Here is a 16,916-nt window from a genome sequence, read left to right on the forward strand (position 1 = left end):
GGGAGGGAGGGAGGAAGGAAAGAAGGAAGGGAGGAAGGAAGGAAGGAAGGAAATAATGAACCTAGTGGAAAATGAGCAAAAGCTTTGAATAAACACTTCATCAAAGAAGATGTATGAGTGACAATTACATTTTTTAATGCTCAAAATCATTAGTCATCAGGGAAATGCAAATTAAAACTGCAGTGACATCCCACTGCACACAGATTAGAGCAGTGAAAATTAAAAAGCTTACCCATACAAAATGTTTACTATCAGATGCTGCTTCAGGAGACCATGAGTACCTTCTGTACCACTACAAAATTGCTTAATTACTTTGTAAAACAGTTGACTTCTTAAAAAGTTACTGTTACAGCTTGTTACTGTAACAAACTACCTGAGACAAAATACAAGGAGGAAAGGTGTATGCTGGCTCCTGATTTCTGAGCATTCAGTCTGGTCAGTTGGCTCCATGCTTTTTGCTTTGTGTTTGTTTTGTTTTGAGCTTGTGAGAGAGTCAGGACATCACAGCGGGGGCGGGGGGGAGGAGACAAAGCTGCTCACCTCAGGATAGCTAGGAAGCAAGGAAAAAGAGGAAGGGTCCCCAAATCCCTTCAAGGGTACAACCCCAATTACCTAACTTCCTCCGTCTAGGTCCCACCTCCTAAAGATTTCACCCTATTCAAATATACAATCAGCTGACACCTCAACTCCAAACCATAGCAGTTAGGTGTATATCCACCTTTCCACTCCTGGGTATTTACTCAAGAGAAATGGAGGGCTATATCCATTCAAAACTAGTCCATGAATGTCCCTAACAACTTCCTTTGAGATAGCCAGAAGCCAGAAGCAACTTCAGAATCCCTCAACAGTTGAAACAAATTGCAATGTGTCTGTTCTCCTTACCACTACTCAGCAATAAAGGAAAAACCAAGCTTCAGGTCTGAGCACAGAGGGTCAGAGCGAGAGAATGACGAACCCCACTCATTTGGGTGCCCCCACGGAAGGGGCACACACAGAAGGCCAGGGACAAGGGACATCAGATGGGGCCATACTCATCAAACCTCAGTCTTCCAAGCCCAGGTCCTTCCCCGGTGTGGAACCCTGTCATTAGGTGGGAACTGACCTTGGCCAACTGACGGGACACCCAGCCACAGCTGGAGGAGATAGACCAGCAAGCAGAGAAGGTGGCCAGGACTCCCACCAGCAAACCCATCTTTGGGTCAGAGCTCCAGATCTGACTGCCCTGGGGAGAGACAGAAGGGAGAGAAAGAGGAAGAGAGATGGCCTGTGTCCAGCCATGTGCCTCTGAAGATGTGGTGAACCCACCATGGAAAACCCCCAGTGAAGGAATGTTCTCAGCATCCACTCAGTCAAACCCAGCACCCTCCAATCCAGTCTCACCCTCTTCATCTCCCTCCCTGTTACAATTCAGGGGGTCCCTTCTACCTAAGGCCAATGTCGCCTCCCTTGCTTTCCCTTCTCTCTCTTTTTCCTCCCCTCCTTTCCCTTCACCCCCTTTCTTGTGTACCCTAAAAGATCCTTGTACCAACAATGTTGCCTTCTCCCTCCAAAATACCCCACCCATCACCGAATCACTTTCCACTAGAACAAGTCTTCAAGTTACTCCCTCCACCCCACATTTCTCACCCCAAGCAGACTACCTTTGAGCCAGGCTGTGTCCTACCATCCTGTCCTTCTTTCTCTTTCTTCCCGTGATCACCTCCTCCCTCCCTTCCACACTCTGACCAAACCTCCCCCTCCCCCCCATCCTTGGCCCACAAACCTGATCTGAAGTTGCTGGTGATGACTGAAGCGCTAAATGAGCCTTTTGTGGTTGTTGTTTGCTTGTTTGTTTTAGTGGTAGTACTGGGGCTTGAATTCAGAACCTTGCGTTCTTGCTTAGCTGTATCACTCAAGATGAAAGTCTCTCAGACTTTTCTACCTAGGCTGGCTTTGAACCATAACCCTCAGGTTTCCGCCACCTGAGTGGTTAGGATTACAGATGTGAGCCACCGGAGCATGCTTTTTGAAAACAACGAGTAGTGCTGGGCTTGTACAAACAAAGGCAGGGTTCATGTTATTATTCTTGCACAGCAGGTGGCCTGGTCTAAGAGCAGAGCATGGTACTGGCTAAAGTCCTTCTGATCCCACCAGCGCCCTTCGACTTCTGGAGGCATGGAAGTATGTAGCCCCCAGGAATACACCTTGCCCCACCCCCACCCCCAACACAGGGTTTTGGCCCTCAGGAACCTACCAATGTCCACTGGCTAAGAAAGGGGGCCTCAGGACTGAAAGAACATTTCTGAGTGTCACCATGCCAAGACATCATGCCTATCACTTTGGTGTGGCTCTTGCTGATCAAACCCCATCCACTGACAGCCCACCGGCACACCTGCCAACCTGCCTGGATCACCAGGCCTGCCTCCGCGGGTCGCAAGCCCACCTTCAGCAATTCTGTGGGGTGGGATTCAACGTTCCCAGCCTCAGCAAGATCATCAGAGGAAACCCATTGTTCCTACTATGATGGAAGCGAGACACGCCAAAGATAAATTTTACTTTAGTTTTGTTTGTTAGACACAGGGCCTTACTCCATAGTCCATCTCAGGCTAACTTTCAACTCAAAGATCTTGCCTCAGCCTCCTAAGTGCAGGAACTACAGGCATTCGCCACCACACCCAACCTAAGACATTTCCAATTTTAACGAATGGCTTGAAAGTATACACTCCAGTAGCAACAAGCATATCCTTATTACCAATGTGTAGTTACAGAACCTTTTTCAGAATCCTAAAAGAAAATCCTGAACCCATTAGCAGAAGCTTGCCTGGACCCTTCACATAAGTGGAGTCCAGAGACACCCGACTTTTCTACCTGTAATATTTTTGAGGTTCACCATTCTGGGGTGTGTATGGGTGCTTCCTGACTTTACACAGCTAACTTTCTCTATGCCACGTGGTGGGCTCACTGGAGCTCATGACCCCTATCTCCTAACCTGACACATCTCTCTGGATAGGCACGTGAATTCCCATGCCACATCCCACAGGGTTTGACTTTAATCCAACTGAAAGAAAGTTTGGCAAGGAAAAGCTGGGTTCCTTAGTGGGGTTCCCATCCACCTGTCCAATTCCTCCTTCAGAGGCCCCCTTCCCTTCTCCAGGGGCCATGCCTGCCCTGTTCCCCGATACAGTCCTAGTGGGGCTGCCATGCTACCTTCCAGCCCTGAGCACCTAAGGTTTCCTGAATATGGGTGTGTGTGTGTGTGTGTGTGTGTGTGTGTGTGTGTGTGTGTGTGTGTAGAGAAAGAGAGAGAAAGAGAGAGAGATGGGGCTGAGGGAGCTTTGTGTCCTGGATACAATTGGTCCTGACAGCAAGCTTTGCTCTAGTTTGCTTGCTGTTATCCCCTTTTCTGCCTATGTTGGCTTGTCTGGGATTTCTGCCACAGTCAACCCCAAGTGCCCGCCAGTGGCCTCATCCTGTCTGCTGTTGCCATAAGACCCAGTGCTGTCTGTGACGTGGAGAGATTGGGTACCCCACCTCTGCCCATAATGCCCTCTGCCACATAATGACTCTGTGGAGGGCCCCTAGGTGTTTCATTTAACATCGAACTTCCTGGATGGACTTCATGGAGTTCCATTCTTCATAAAACTAGACATCTGGGGCGCATGCAGGCTTGTCAAGACCCGGAGGTCAAAGAATGAAAGAACTTCCCCAGCTGTTCTTTGGACATTTTTGGCACCTGGTACTTTCACCCTCAGCTTATGGAATTCCCCTCCCTGTAGGCCCCCATCTCCCCCCACCCCTCCACCCATGCCATTTAATAGCTAATGAATGGAACCTGCTAGAAGTCACCATCCACCTGGATAACATCCTTGAGTGTAGCTCAGTGAGGCCTTGAGTCACAGACTTAAGCTAACTGATCCTGAGGCCTGCTTCTCAAGTGTATATAAGAGATTACTTGCCTCCTGACAAGCTCCAGGACCACAAAAAATGGCATGTATGTACGTACGTGTGTACACATACATATACACATACACACATATATGTGTATACATACACACAATGAAATAGTGCTCATCCATTAGTAAGAACAATATTGCTGGGTGCTGGTGGCTTATGCCTGTAATCCTAGCTACTCAGGAGGCTGAGATCTGAGGATCAAAGCCAGCCTGGGCAGGAAAGTCCGTGAGACTCTTTATAGCCAAGTAACCACCTGAAAACCAGAACTGACACTATAGCTCAAAGTGGTAGAGCACTAGCCTTGAGAAAAAGAGCTCAGGGACAGTGCCCAGGCCCAACCCAACGTTCAAGACCCATGTCCAACAAAAAATAAAAAAAAAATAATATGTCAGATGTCTGTCCGTGGCTCATGCCTGTAATCCTAGCTACTCAGGAGAATGAAATGTGCTTCAAAGCCAGCCCTGGCAGACAAAAAGCCAGTAACAGAGCTGTGGTTCAAATGGCAGAGCATTAGCCTTGAGCACGAAAGCCTGGGGCCAACACCCAGGTAAGAAGAAGAAGAAGGGAAATAAAAGGATAGTATTGTATCATTTGCATTTGTAAGGAAATGGCTGGACTTAGAACAAATCATATTAAGTGAGCTAAGCCAAGCTTTTGTTTTCTCTCATAGGTGGAAGCTAAAATACAAGGGAACATACTTATTTATTATACACAACTGTAGGCATTCACACACAAACTATCAGACTATAGGAGAATACTCTTAGAAAAGAAGCCCAAAGGTGTAGCTCCTTTGAATATTTATTGAAACAAATTCTAGGAAATAGAAACATATTTGTTGTTGTTGTTGGTGGTGGTGGTGGTGTCTGTTTTTGCTTTGGGCTGTGTGTGTATGTGTGTGTGTGTGTGTGTGTGTGTGTGTGTGTGTGTGTGTGTGTGTGTGCATGCCTGTGTGTGTTTAGAGAGGAAGGGTGAACCATGCAGTCATGGTATTCAGTAGACACTATGTGGAAAATGAACTATGCAACAGACCAAACAAAAAAGAAAAGTACCAAGATTTTTTGGTCTGTTGTGGGGCTTGAACTCAGGGCCTGGACATTGTCCCTGACATTGTCTTTTGCTCAAGGTTATCACTCTACCACTTGAGCTACAGCGACACTTCTAGCTTTTTTCTGAGTAGTTAATTGGAGGTAGGAATCTCACAGATTTCCTGCCCTAGCTGGCTTCAAACCACAATTGTCAAATCTCAGCCTTCTGAGTAGCTAGGATTACAGGCATGAGCCACCAGTGCCTGGCAAGTTATAGTATTTTAAGCCTTCCAATTGGTGGTAGGACAAAGGAAAAGATTCAGTTTTAGAGAAAATGTCTTTGATTTCCTCCAATGATTTTTAAAAAAATTGTTATTATAATAAAGGTGATATACAGAGTGGTTATGGTTACATAGGTACGGTAATGGGTCCTGTTGTGTTTTTTTGTTTTTTTTTTTTTGGCTTGAACTCAGAGCCTGGTTGCTGTCACTGAGTTTTTTTGCTCAAGGCTACTTAGTGCTCTACCACTTGAGCCACAGCCTCACTTCCAGTTTGTTGGCAGTTAAGTGAAGATAAGAATGTCACGGACTTTCTTGCCTGGGCTGGTTTCAAACCATGATCCTTAGATCTCAGCCTCCTGAGTAACTAGCACTACAGGCATGTGCCACCAGCAGCCATCCCAAGTACATTTCTTCTTGGACAATGTCACCCCTTCCCAATCCCTCGTCCTCTCCCAGTCTTTCCCCCATCCTCAGCCACAAGTTATATAATTTGATCGTTTTCAACGTAGTGTCCAGTGAGCCTCCAGTCATTTCTTGAAACCTCTGTTCCTTGTTCTGCCTAAGAGACCAACAAAAGCCAAGAATGAAAGGTGCAGTTGCTGAGCTAGGGAAGTCAGGGGCTCTGGGAGCTTCTTAGTCTGGTGAAGGCTGAGGGTGAGCCTCCAGGGTCTCTCTCATCTGCTCCCAGTCCTCTTGTTCTGGTCCCGGCTCCAGTGTAACCACTCAACAGCTGTCATCCTGCTGACCACTCAAAGCTGCCCACTTGCTTGGGCCTTCACCTCGGTCTTCTCTCTGTACTCGGGCACATCTATGTTTTCCCCAGCCTCAAGGCCCTCAAGCGGCTCCTCTGGCTGAGTCTGCCTCCCTGGGGTCCTCTCCCCCTCCCCAGGGTCATCTGTGGTGGCAATGGCTCCAGGCCACAGTAATTCCTGTGGTATCATGGGAAGAGTCCGGAGAGTCACACCACACACACACACACACACACACACACACACACACACACACACACACACCTCTTCCAATCAAGGTTTCTTATTTCCGTATGACTCAACTCAGAGCAAGTTCCAGCCTATGTCTGTGCCCTCCTGTTGTGATGGGCATCCTTGCAGGCTTCAGAACTGTCCATCAGGTTCAAGAGGCAGTGTGAATCTCCAATCAGGAAAAGATCAAGAGCTCTAGAAAGCACTGGGGCTGGCAGCCCACCCAGTGTGTCTGGTAGCACCACTGTAAGGACAGGGTCCTTAACTTTTAGCTTGTTTTCAAGGGGCCCATGACCCCATGAAGACCCCACACCACCTCCCAGACCGAAGCTCTGGGCACACAGCACCTCTCCAGGTTCCCAGCACCTTGCATCTTTGCTCTGTGTGGTGCTGATGTGCAGCACCCCTGGGACGTGACTTCCACACCGGAAGCAGTCCCTGGTGGAAGGAGACCCAATCCAATCCATACTGCACCCAGTATTTCAAAAATAGCATATATATCATGTCATATATGTCATATTATAGAGAATATGTATTTCTCTATATGTTATATTATATATTCTATATATTATCATGTCAGGGTCTCCAGCCCCCCACACTCCCCCCACCCGCAGGAGAGACGGGGAAGGCACGCCCTGACCAGATGAGCCAAGAAAGGAGAAGGGTCAGCAGACCGCCTGCACCCAGCCCTCCCTCACCAGAGGACAATCAGATGGCCTGGGAGTCAAGTCGGTGCAAGATGTCGTTATTGGGGAAGTACGTGCCACTAATATAAGGCACAGGAACCAATCAGGTCTAAGATCGGCAGGAAGGGGAGGCATGAGCTGTCCATCAAGGGTGGAAGAGCTGGGGCGTCATAGCCCACAGAACCGCCTCCGGATTATAACCAAAGACACTTGTAGCAGCTGTGCGTTGTTGTTAGGCGCCGCCATCTTAGCCACACGTGGCCCCAAGACTGAGAAACAGGCAAGGCCAGCTAGTTGACTTCCAGGTGTGCTCCACATTATCATATAAGTATATAATAGTTATATATTAATCTATATTAATTCATTAATACAATATATAATGTATGATATATTATATAATATAAAATAGAATATATATATATGGCACACATATATGGAAGCATTGAGATTTGAATTCAGGGCCTCAGTCTCTACTTCTTGAGCCATACTTCCCAATACATAAAATAGATCCTTAATTATGTTCCTTCCTAACTGCCCTTAATCCAGCTTGCCAAGTATCCTCCCTGCCCCTTTCTGGCCAAAGTTTCAACAGACCCAACCAACAATCTCAGCTCAATGGAACACCATGGAAACCATGATGTTTACGTTCCACAGATTTGCTGGGGATAAAGGCTACTTCATGGAGGAGGGCCTGAGCATGCTCATGGGAAAACCTTCCCTGGAGTTCAGGAAAAATAAAAAAGATCTTGCGGCAGTGGATCAAATAATGAAGGACCTGGAGCGGGGCCACAAGCGCTGGGGGCTTCCAGGGCTGTTCTCGCCGAATGCCAATGGCCCTGCTGCACACAGGAAACAGAAGGGAAAGAAGCAGGAAACATGAGCAATGGCTCTGCACAGCTACCCCATGTAAAGATTTCATGGGTGGATCAGGACTCTTTGAAAATGTACAAACAAAAAAGCCAAGGCCATTTGACAAGTGGAGAAAGCTAATGAAGCTTTCGATTTGTAAGTTGTCTTCTTTCCCTTGTCCTCATTAAACAGTCTTTGTGAAGTCTGCCTCCCCCCCCCAAAATACCTGTAGTGCTTCCTGTCTTCCCATGACATTCCTTTTCTTCCCAAAGCCCATTCTCTTTACCTTCTCAGTCTCCAGTGAGTCTCTCCACCGCCCCACCACACAGCCCCTCCTTTAAGAGCCTATATCCCTAGGGTTCTGCCCCAACCCCCACCCCCCACCCTTCATGACTCCTTGCTCTGGCTACTCCATTCCTACCATTTCAACTCTCTTTGCTAAGGCTTCACTAGCTACTACCAACAGACAAAAACCCAAGGTTCGGTGTCATTAAAGTGTATTTGTTTACATACAATCTGACTGGCCTGTGTTCCACAAATAAAGGCCTTGAGCATCCACATCCAGCCATCAAGCCCTGGGGAGAACAAAGAGAATTGTGCAGAAGCTTCAACGCAATGTTTCCTTTTGTATTGTCAGTCATGGTGCTTGAACTCAGGGCCTGGGCGCTGTTCTTGAGCTCTATTTGCTCAAGGCCAGTGCTCAACCACTTTGAGCCACAGGGCCACTTCTGGTTTCCTGGTGGTTAATTGGAGATACATCTCACATACTTTCCTACCTGGGCTGGCTTTGAGCCATAATCCTCAGATCTCAGCCTCCTGAGTAGCTAGGATTCCAAGAGTGAGCCCCAGTTTCTATATGGTTTTATGTTACATATTTCACTTCCCCCATCTTCCACTGGCCAGAACTCTATCCATGACCATATCTATTGTAAGATGAACTCAAGACGTTGTCTAGCAGGGCCCCTTGCATGAGAGGGGTTAGCTTTGATGAGCAGCTATCTAGTTCCTGCCATGATGAAGACTGTTCAGTGATCCCCACATTGCTTCTCACACACAACACATTCATTGCTCCCCCAGAGACAGCAGAAACCCATCCCATCCCTGTCTTCTGTCTGGGACTAAACCACAGTCTAAGGGCTCCAGCGTCTTTTCCAGACATTCTTCAGCTCCTTACAATCTGGAAAAAATGAACAAACTAAATAGTAGTTATCTGTCTGGCACGCCTGTAATCCCAGCTATTCGGGAGGCTGAGATCTGAGGATTGAGGTTTGAAGCCAGCCTGGGCAGAGCCAAATCTACAAAATTCTTATCTCCAATGAACCAGCAAAAAGCTGGAGCTGAAGGTGTGGTTTGAATGGTAGAGTGCCAGTCATGAATGAAAAAGCTGAGCGAGAGCTCAAGGCTTCCTGAGTTCATCATTTAAGAAACAAAGAAGAGCTGCGCTGCCCAGACTAGCGAACAATACAGTCAAGATGGGTATAGGTGACCCCAAACAACCAAAGGGCAAGATGTCTGCATATGCCTTCTTCGTGCAGACATGCAGGGAAGAGCATAAGAAAAAAAAACCCGGAGGTTCCTGTCAATTTTGCGGAATTTTCCAAGAAGTGCACAGAGAGATGGAAGACAATGTCTGGGAAGGAGAAATCTAAATTTGTTTTTTTTTGTTTTTTGTTTTTTTGTTTTGTTTTGTTTTTTTTTGGCCAGTCCTGGGCCTTGGACTCTGGGGCTGAGCACTGTCCCTGGCTTCCTTTTGCTCAAGGCTAGCACTCTGCCACTTGAGCCACAGCGCCCCTTCTGGCCATTTTCTGTATATGTGGTGCTGGGGAATCGAACCCAGGGCTTCATGTATACAAGGCGAGCACTCTTGCCACTAGGCCATATCCCCAGCCCAGAAATCTAAATTTGATGAGATGGCAAAAGTAGATAAAGTTTGCTATGATCGGGAGATGAAGGATTACGGACCCGCTAAGGGAGGCAAAAAGAAGAAGGACCCCAATGCCCCCAAAAGACCACCGTCTGGATTTTTCCTTTTCTGCTCGGAATTTCGCCCTAAGATCAAGTCTACAAATCCTGGAATCTCTATTGGCGATGTGGCCAAGAAATTGGGTGAGATGCGGAACAACTTAAGTGACAATGAGAAACAGCCATACATCACCAAGGCTGCGAAGCTGAAAGAGAAGTATGAGAAGGATGTTGCTGATTATAAGTCTAAAGGGAAATTTGATGGTGCCAAAGGCCCTACTAAAGTTGCCCGGAAAAAGGTGGAAGATGAAGATGAAGAAGAGGAAGAGGAGGAGGAAGAGGAGGAGGATGAATAAAAAAAATTGATCTGTCTCCTTGTGAATATCTTAGAGTAGGGGAGCGCCGTGACTGACGGATCTCTTATTTGAGATGTGTCTATTGCTCTTATTAGGTTTAATTACAAAAATTGATCACGATCATTGTAGTCTCTCAAAGTGCTCTAGAAATCTTGTCAGTGGTTTACATGAAGTGTAAACCATGCGTGTCCAGAGCACCTGAAACTGTATCAAAGTTGTACATATTTGCAAACATTTTTAAAAAGAAAAGGCACTTGTGTTCTCCTCTCTGTGCACTTTGCTGTGGGTGTGACAAACCATTTGAAGATGTTTCTAGCATTATGTTTTCAATCCGTAAGGTGGTGTTAACTCTATGGTTATTGGCTAGAAATCCTGAGTTACCAGCTATACATATCTCTAGTTTGTAAAAAGAACAAAACAACCGAGAGAGACTCTTGATGCTCCTTGCTTGGCGTTGAGGCTGTGGATGCCTTTTGGAGGGGCCATAGCTCAGGGCATGCACTATGAGGCTGGACCTGTTGACACTGCAGTGGGCATCCATTTAGCTTCAGGTTGTCTTGTTTTTGTATATAGTGACATAGCATTTGCTGCCATTCTTAGCTGTGGAAATGGGGGAGGGGTCAGCTGGCATGAGAAGTGTATTTTTTTTTTTAGTTCAGTGTAGTAGGTTTTTGTTTTTGTTTTTTTTTTTGCCAGTCCTGGGGCTTGAACTCAGGGCCTGAGCACTGTCCCTGGCTTCCTTTTGCTCAAGTCTAGCACTCTGCCACTTGAGCCACAGCGCCACTTCTGGCCATTTTCTGTATATGTGGTGCTGGGGAATTGAACCCAGGGCCTCATGTATACGAGGCAAGCAGTCTTGCCACTAGGCCATATCCCCAGCCCCAGTGTAGTAGGTTTTAAATCCTGTTTTTACACAAACTGGAACTGTTCATTGTCAGCAATGGAAAGTTCAAGAACCTTCTGTACTTAAACACAATTTGCAACGTTCTGTTATTTTTTTGTATGTTTAGAATGTTGAAATGTTTTTGAAGTTAAAATAAATAGTATTACTTTTTTTTAAAAAGAAACAAAGAAAAAAATTATGTCAATCCTAACACACACACACACACACACACACACACACACACACACACACACTTCCTATATCCAGTGTCGTGAGGGCTCAGACAAGAAAAGCAGTCCATCATCATCTTTATGTAGGAAAATGGAAGAGGAACACAGTTCTGCTCATAGCAATGGCACCGTGGGTCTCGGCAGGCTGAGGGGAAGGCCAGGGCCTGGGTTTGTGCCCGCTAGGGAAGTCACCCTGTCCTGTTCTCTATGACCCGTCCCCACCCCGGGGTCTCACCCTTCAATGGTCCCTCTAGTCAGCCCCACACTGGAAGTGGGTGTAGACTACTGTGTCTGCCTGGTTGCTGCCTGCTCAGGTGGCCCACAGCTCCTGCTGGGAGATGTTTTGAGGTCTGAAGATGGTTTGAAACCCCAAAGGGTCCATAGATTTTTTTTCTCCTGGTTTATGATTTCTTTGACAGCACAACTCCCTCAAAACCTGAAACCATCTCCTTAGCTGCCTACTTCTGGGCCATCCCAGATGCCAGCAACCACACAGGAAGTTCCTCTTCAGATTCAGTTCTCAAGCCATTCCCTCTCCAGTAAAGGTGGAAAGATGAAGGTTCCCAGGTCCAGGGGAGGGACATTCCCCCACTCTGACTTGCACAAGGCTGAGCCTTCATGGACCTTTGTTGTTTACAACTTAAAAAAAATTCTTAAATTACTTTTTGTGCTAGTACTGAGTCTTGAACTCAGGCCCTCTTGCTTAGTTTTCTTTGATCCAGGCTGGCACTCTACCACTTGAACCACACCTCTACTTCTGTTGTTTTTTTTTTTGTTTTGTTTTGTTTTGCTGGTCAATTAAGGCTAAGAGTTCTTATGGACTTTTCTGTCTGAACTGGTTTAAATCATTGTTTTCAGATCTTAGACTCCTGAGTAGCTATTATTACAGGCATAAGCCTGGCACTTTTATTGTTTTTTGTTGTTGTTTTTGTCGGTTGTGGGGCTTGAACTCTGGGACTTGGCACTGTCCCTGAGTTCTTCAGCTCAAGGCTAGCACTCTACCATTTGAGCCACAGTGCCACTTCCAGTTTTCTGGTGGTTAATTGGAGATGATTCTCACCTAGACTTTTCAGCCCAGGCTAGCTTTGAACCATGTTCCTCAGATCTCAGCTTCCTGAGTAGCTAGGATTATAGGCGTGAGCCACCAGTGTCTCATACTTTTATTGTTTTGATTTTCAACTTTTCCAGTGCTAATGATTGATACCTGCTACACACATGCTCAGTACTGCTGAGCCACACCCATAACTCCCTTAACCTAAAGGCCTTTGCAATATGATTTCTATTTGGCTGCTAGAAACACTTGCCTTTTCCAACAGTGACTGCCCATTTTTTGGAGACTTATTTCATGTTAGCGTTGCTTACAGATCCATCCATTCTTATCTGTGCCTGTCTTCTCTTGTAAGACTTCGCTCAATGATGACATCGACAGCCACTACTTGCTTCTGCCTTCCATGTGCCAACAAGGTAACATAAACATAGGTAGGAGACAAACCCATACGTCCCAGTTGCTACACACCGTAGAAGTTCATTTCTCCCTCTGTAAAAGGAGAATGTGGAGGGTGAAAGATGGAGACCTCCATCTTAGCTGCTCTGCGACCAGAAAGGCCAGGCCTGTACCACGGTCAACATGTGGCTTCCAGAGGAGATCTAGATATCTAAATCCACAAGGCCACTGATGGAAGAAACCAGGCAGAGGACAGGCTTGGCCCCTGTAGAGTCACAGCCTTTCAACTACACTTCCGACAGCTGCCACACACTACATTAGCAGAGTGGACCTGCTGCAGAAGAGATGGCAGGGCTACAGGAGCCTAAGCTGGCTACTATCTGATCCTTTGCAGAGAAAAAGTTCCAACCCCCCCTCCCCTGCCCCCAGGAATGGCAGAGACTCAAACTACCCTGTGCAAACACTCCATGAATGTTGCATTGATGAAAACAGAACGGTAATGGAATGACTGACACTTGATGCAGGGATGGCAAGGGAGGGCAAGATGGCGCTCAGGTCATGGGTCAAGTGCACAAGGGTGTCACCAACACCTCCCCCCAAACCATCCTTCCATGTGGACTCTGGCCTCAGCTACACACCTGCAATGGCTGGGAGGATGTGCACAGACAGAGACAAACAGAGGGCTTCTGCCTTTCTGTCTTCATGGGAGAACATGCCTGCACAAGCCAGCAGGATGAAGAGAGACTTGCAGACATGAGGGGAAGAGCCAGGGCAAAGGCCCCTTGGGCAACAGAAAGACAACAGCCAAGAGTGGCTGCAGCTAAGTGACCGGGAGCCGAGGTCCATGCATAAGAGCTGAGACACGGGAGGTCCAGCTCATGAAGGGCCTCATAGACCACTGGGAGACTCAGCTTTTTCCCTGAGCTTAAGGAAAGCCGAGGCATGGTGAGGTCTGACTTGCATGGTGGAGGGCCAGAGGAAGCACGTGGGTTAGGATGGTGCTGTCAAGGTTAGAGCTTAGAGGATGGGTAGTCAGTGAAACAGGCCAAGACTTCTGAGCTGAGCTCTTGTGGGGGCCAACCCAGATGCCCCAAGCTTTCTTGGTTCCGTTGCTTTGGCCTTTCTTTGTTCTTGGAATATTCCAGTCTTTCCTGCCACCTGCTGTCATCTTTAGCCACTTTGCTTTTTGCCTGGCTAAATCTCTGCTATTCGGTCACCCTTTCAGAGTTCTTTCTGAAAGCCAGGTGCTAGTGGCTCATGCCTGTAATCTTAGCTACTCAGGAGGCTGAGATCTAAGGATCATAGTTTGAAGCCAGCTCAGGGCAGAAAAAAAAAATCTGACTTTTATCTCCTGAACCAGCCAAAAGCCAGAAGTAGAGGTGTGGCTCGAGTAGTAGAGCATCAGCTTTGAGTGGAAAAAGCCAAGCAAGAGCACAAGACCTTGAGTTCAAGCCCAGTAATAGCACATAAAAGCAAAACACTAAAATTCTTCCTGAGACATTTGCCTATGGATTGTCTTTTGTTTCTTTTCACACCGTTCTTTCCCATTGAAATAACATATATGGTTCTGCTAATTGTTTTAATGTCTGTCTCTGCTGGATCATGGAAGAGCAGAGCCTGACAGGTTCATAGTCCCTCTTCTACTCTTTTAGATCTGTGTGAATGTGGGAAAGCCACAATCACCCTCTCCTATTCCCCCACACCCCACCCATGGAAAACTAAGTGTAAGACACAATGCAATCATCCACTTAAAGCACTCAGCCTAATGCCTGGCATGTTACTCCATAAATGTTAGCTATGATGCTATCCATGGTGGTAGAATTACCTAGAAGCGTTTGGTCTGTTTAGATGATGTCACAGTACTTGGCCAGCTTGCAGAGCGGCATCAACAAGTAGCACTCTAGGTATCAGACTGCCCACACGGAGCAGGTTAGAAACTGCCTCTTGGCAACTGTAAATTCAAGGGAAATTAAGAGAGATGGATGCTGTTTGTTCTTTGGGGTTGCTTAGCAGCCAAACACACATGGCAAGGAGTGGGGCAGATCCAACATGGGCTGGAGGCTGGGTCCCCTATGGGAACCCAGGAAAGGCCAACATACATTTCCCTCCGGTCCCTGAAGAGATTACATGGACACTTCTCCTGGGCTCATCTCACCTAGGACTCTGACACTGTTAGAGGGTCACAGAGAAGCTGAGACCACTGAGATGTTCTGGGGTGTCTCTGTCATGGGCCAAGCAGCTGATATCAACAGGGGTAGGGAGTGGGGGCGGGCGACCCTGACCACAGCACAACCATCCTCACTGGTCCCTCCCTATGTCTCTGCCTCTGTCTTCTGGGTTCCTGCCCAATGGACCACCCAATCATTCTTCCAGAAGAGTCTCCTCAGGTGGCAGGTAATCAGAATTATTTTCTGTTGTATGCAACTAGGAGCTCTTTCTACCCTCCCAGAAGGGGCTGAATACTAACCCTCAGTAACTTCTTCCATGCTAGGTGCTGGTGTCTCACACCTGTAATCCTAGGTACTCAAGAGGCTAAGATCTGAGGATCGTGGTTCAAAACCAGCCTGGGCTGGGAAGTCCATGAGATTCTTATCTCTACCAGAAAAGCAGAAGTGGCCCTGTGACTCAAAGTGATAGAGCTGAAGAGTTCAGGGATAGTACCCAGGCCCAGTTCAAGCTCCACAACTGATAAGAAAGAAAAGAAAAGAAAGAAGAAAGAGATAGAGAGGGAGGGAGGGAGGCAGAAGGAAGAGAAAGAGAGAAGTTGGAAGGGAGGGAGGGAGGGAGGGAGGGAGGGAGGGAGGAAGGAAGGAAGGAAGGAAGGAAGGAAGGAAGGAAGGAAGGAAGGAAGGAAGGAAGGAAGGAAGGAAACTTCTTCCAGCAGCCTTGACTCCACCCTACACTTAGCCAGGAACACAAAACGTCCCTGGAGTGCTACAAGGTGAGTCAGTCTATACTCAGAAAACAGGGCAAAAGGTGTGGTAGGCTGATGTTTGAAACTACTAGCTTCTTTCCCTAGTGTGTCATACCACCCTGCCCTGGTACAGATGGCAACAAGGTTGTCCCCAGGGCAGGGATGTTCTAGAAGAAACAAAAGAAGCTAGGCCCTAGATATTGAGCATCAAAGCTGAAGCCACTTGGTGCAGTAAAAATCCTGAGCAGGCCCAGGCATCTTCCTGGCCCAACCCCCACCCCAGTCCCATTCTCTGGGTGTACCCTAGAACTTGGAGTGGAGAGGGGCACGGAGATGCAAACCTTTCCGAATACTCTGCAAATATGCACATGTGAAGTAGATGAGGTGGTGTGGCTGGTCTGGACAGAGAGGGCCTGTGACACCCCTGCCCCCAAGTTTCTCATAGAAGGGGATGAAAGAAGGTTCTGTGGTTAGAAGCTCAGGATGAGACAGTGAGAGGGGCCGCATGGACTGTGGGCTCCCTTGGGGAGTGCTGGCAAGTGTGGGCACCAGCAGAGGGGGACATTGGCAGCCATAAATCTGATGTGGTGACACCAGGCAGTGATGCCTGTGGGGTGGGAGACCACTTTTATGGGTGCTGACAGAGGAAATGAAGAAAGCCCAACATCAGCAGCCCTTGCCCTACCAGCTGGGACCCCAGGGAGTAGGGGGAGAGCAAAACCCTCAAGAAAATGTTTTCTGCCATGCAGCCTAGAGAACTAAAGATGAAATTCTGTTATAAGGGGGAGGGAGGAGGGAGGAATGAGGGACGAGGTAACAAAGTACAAGAAATGTATCCAATGCCTAATGTATGAAACTGTAACCTCTCTGTAATTGTTTGATAATAAAAAATATTTTTAAAATTGTTATAAAAAATGAAAACGCTCGCATATTTAACTTCATGGCCCGTGAAGCTGGTGTCCACGGGCTGGGAATATGGCCTAGTGGTAAAGTCCTCGCCTCGTATACATGAAGCCCTGGGTTCGATTCCTCAGCACCGCATATATAGAAAAAGCCAGAAGTGGCGCTGTGGCTCAAGAGGCAGAGTGCTAGCCTTGAGCAAAATAGAAGCCAGGGACAGTGCTCAGGCCCCAGGACTGGCAACAAAAACAAAACAAAAACAAAAAACAAAGCTGGTGTCCACAAAAGGGGTTCTATCCCCAAGAAATCCTGCCACCACTAAATGTCCAAGAAAATATAGGGTAGAGATGGTTTTAGGCACTTTAAGTTGTGGAATGCAATGTCTTGGTAAAGTGATATACTTTTATTAGTCACCTGCTGCATGTCATATACCAAACTTAAAATGAAATACCTCTTCACACTCAATTATTATT

General features: G+C 47.2%; 1 protein-coding gene across 1 annotated transcript; it reads left to right on the forward strand.

The window, feature by feature from the left end:
• The first annotated feature begins 9,216 nt into the window (after positions 1-9,216).
• LOC125365709 (high mobility group protein B3-like) lies at positions 9,217-10,232 on the forward strand. The gene is given in 3 exon segments (XM_048365946.1): positions 9,217-9,310; positions 9,312-9,397; positions 9,649-10,232. Coding segments are annotated over 3 exon segments (594 nt in total). The 5' UTR covers positions 9,217-9,226; the 3' UTR covers positions 10,073-10,232.
• Positions 10,233-16,916: the final 6,684 nt, after the last annotated feature.

The sequence above is a fragment of the Perognathus longimembris genome, chromosome 17, assembly GCF_023159225.1.
Source record: "Perognathus longimembris pacificus isolate PPM17 chromosome 17, ASM2315922v1, whole genome shotgun sequence".
In the NCBI taxonomy this organism is placed as follows: domain Eukaryota; kingdom Metazoa; phylum Chordata; class Mammalia; order Rodentia; family Heteromyidae; genus Perognathus; species Perognathus longimembris.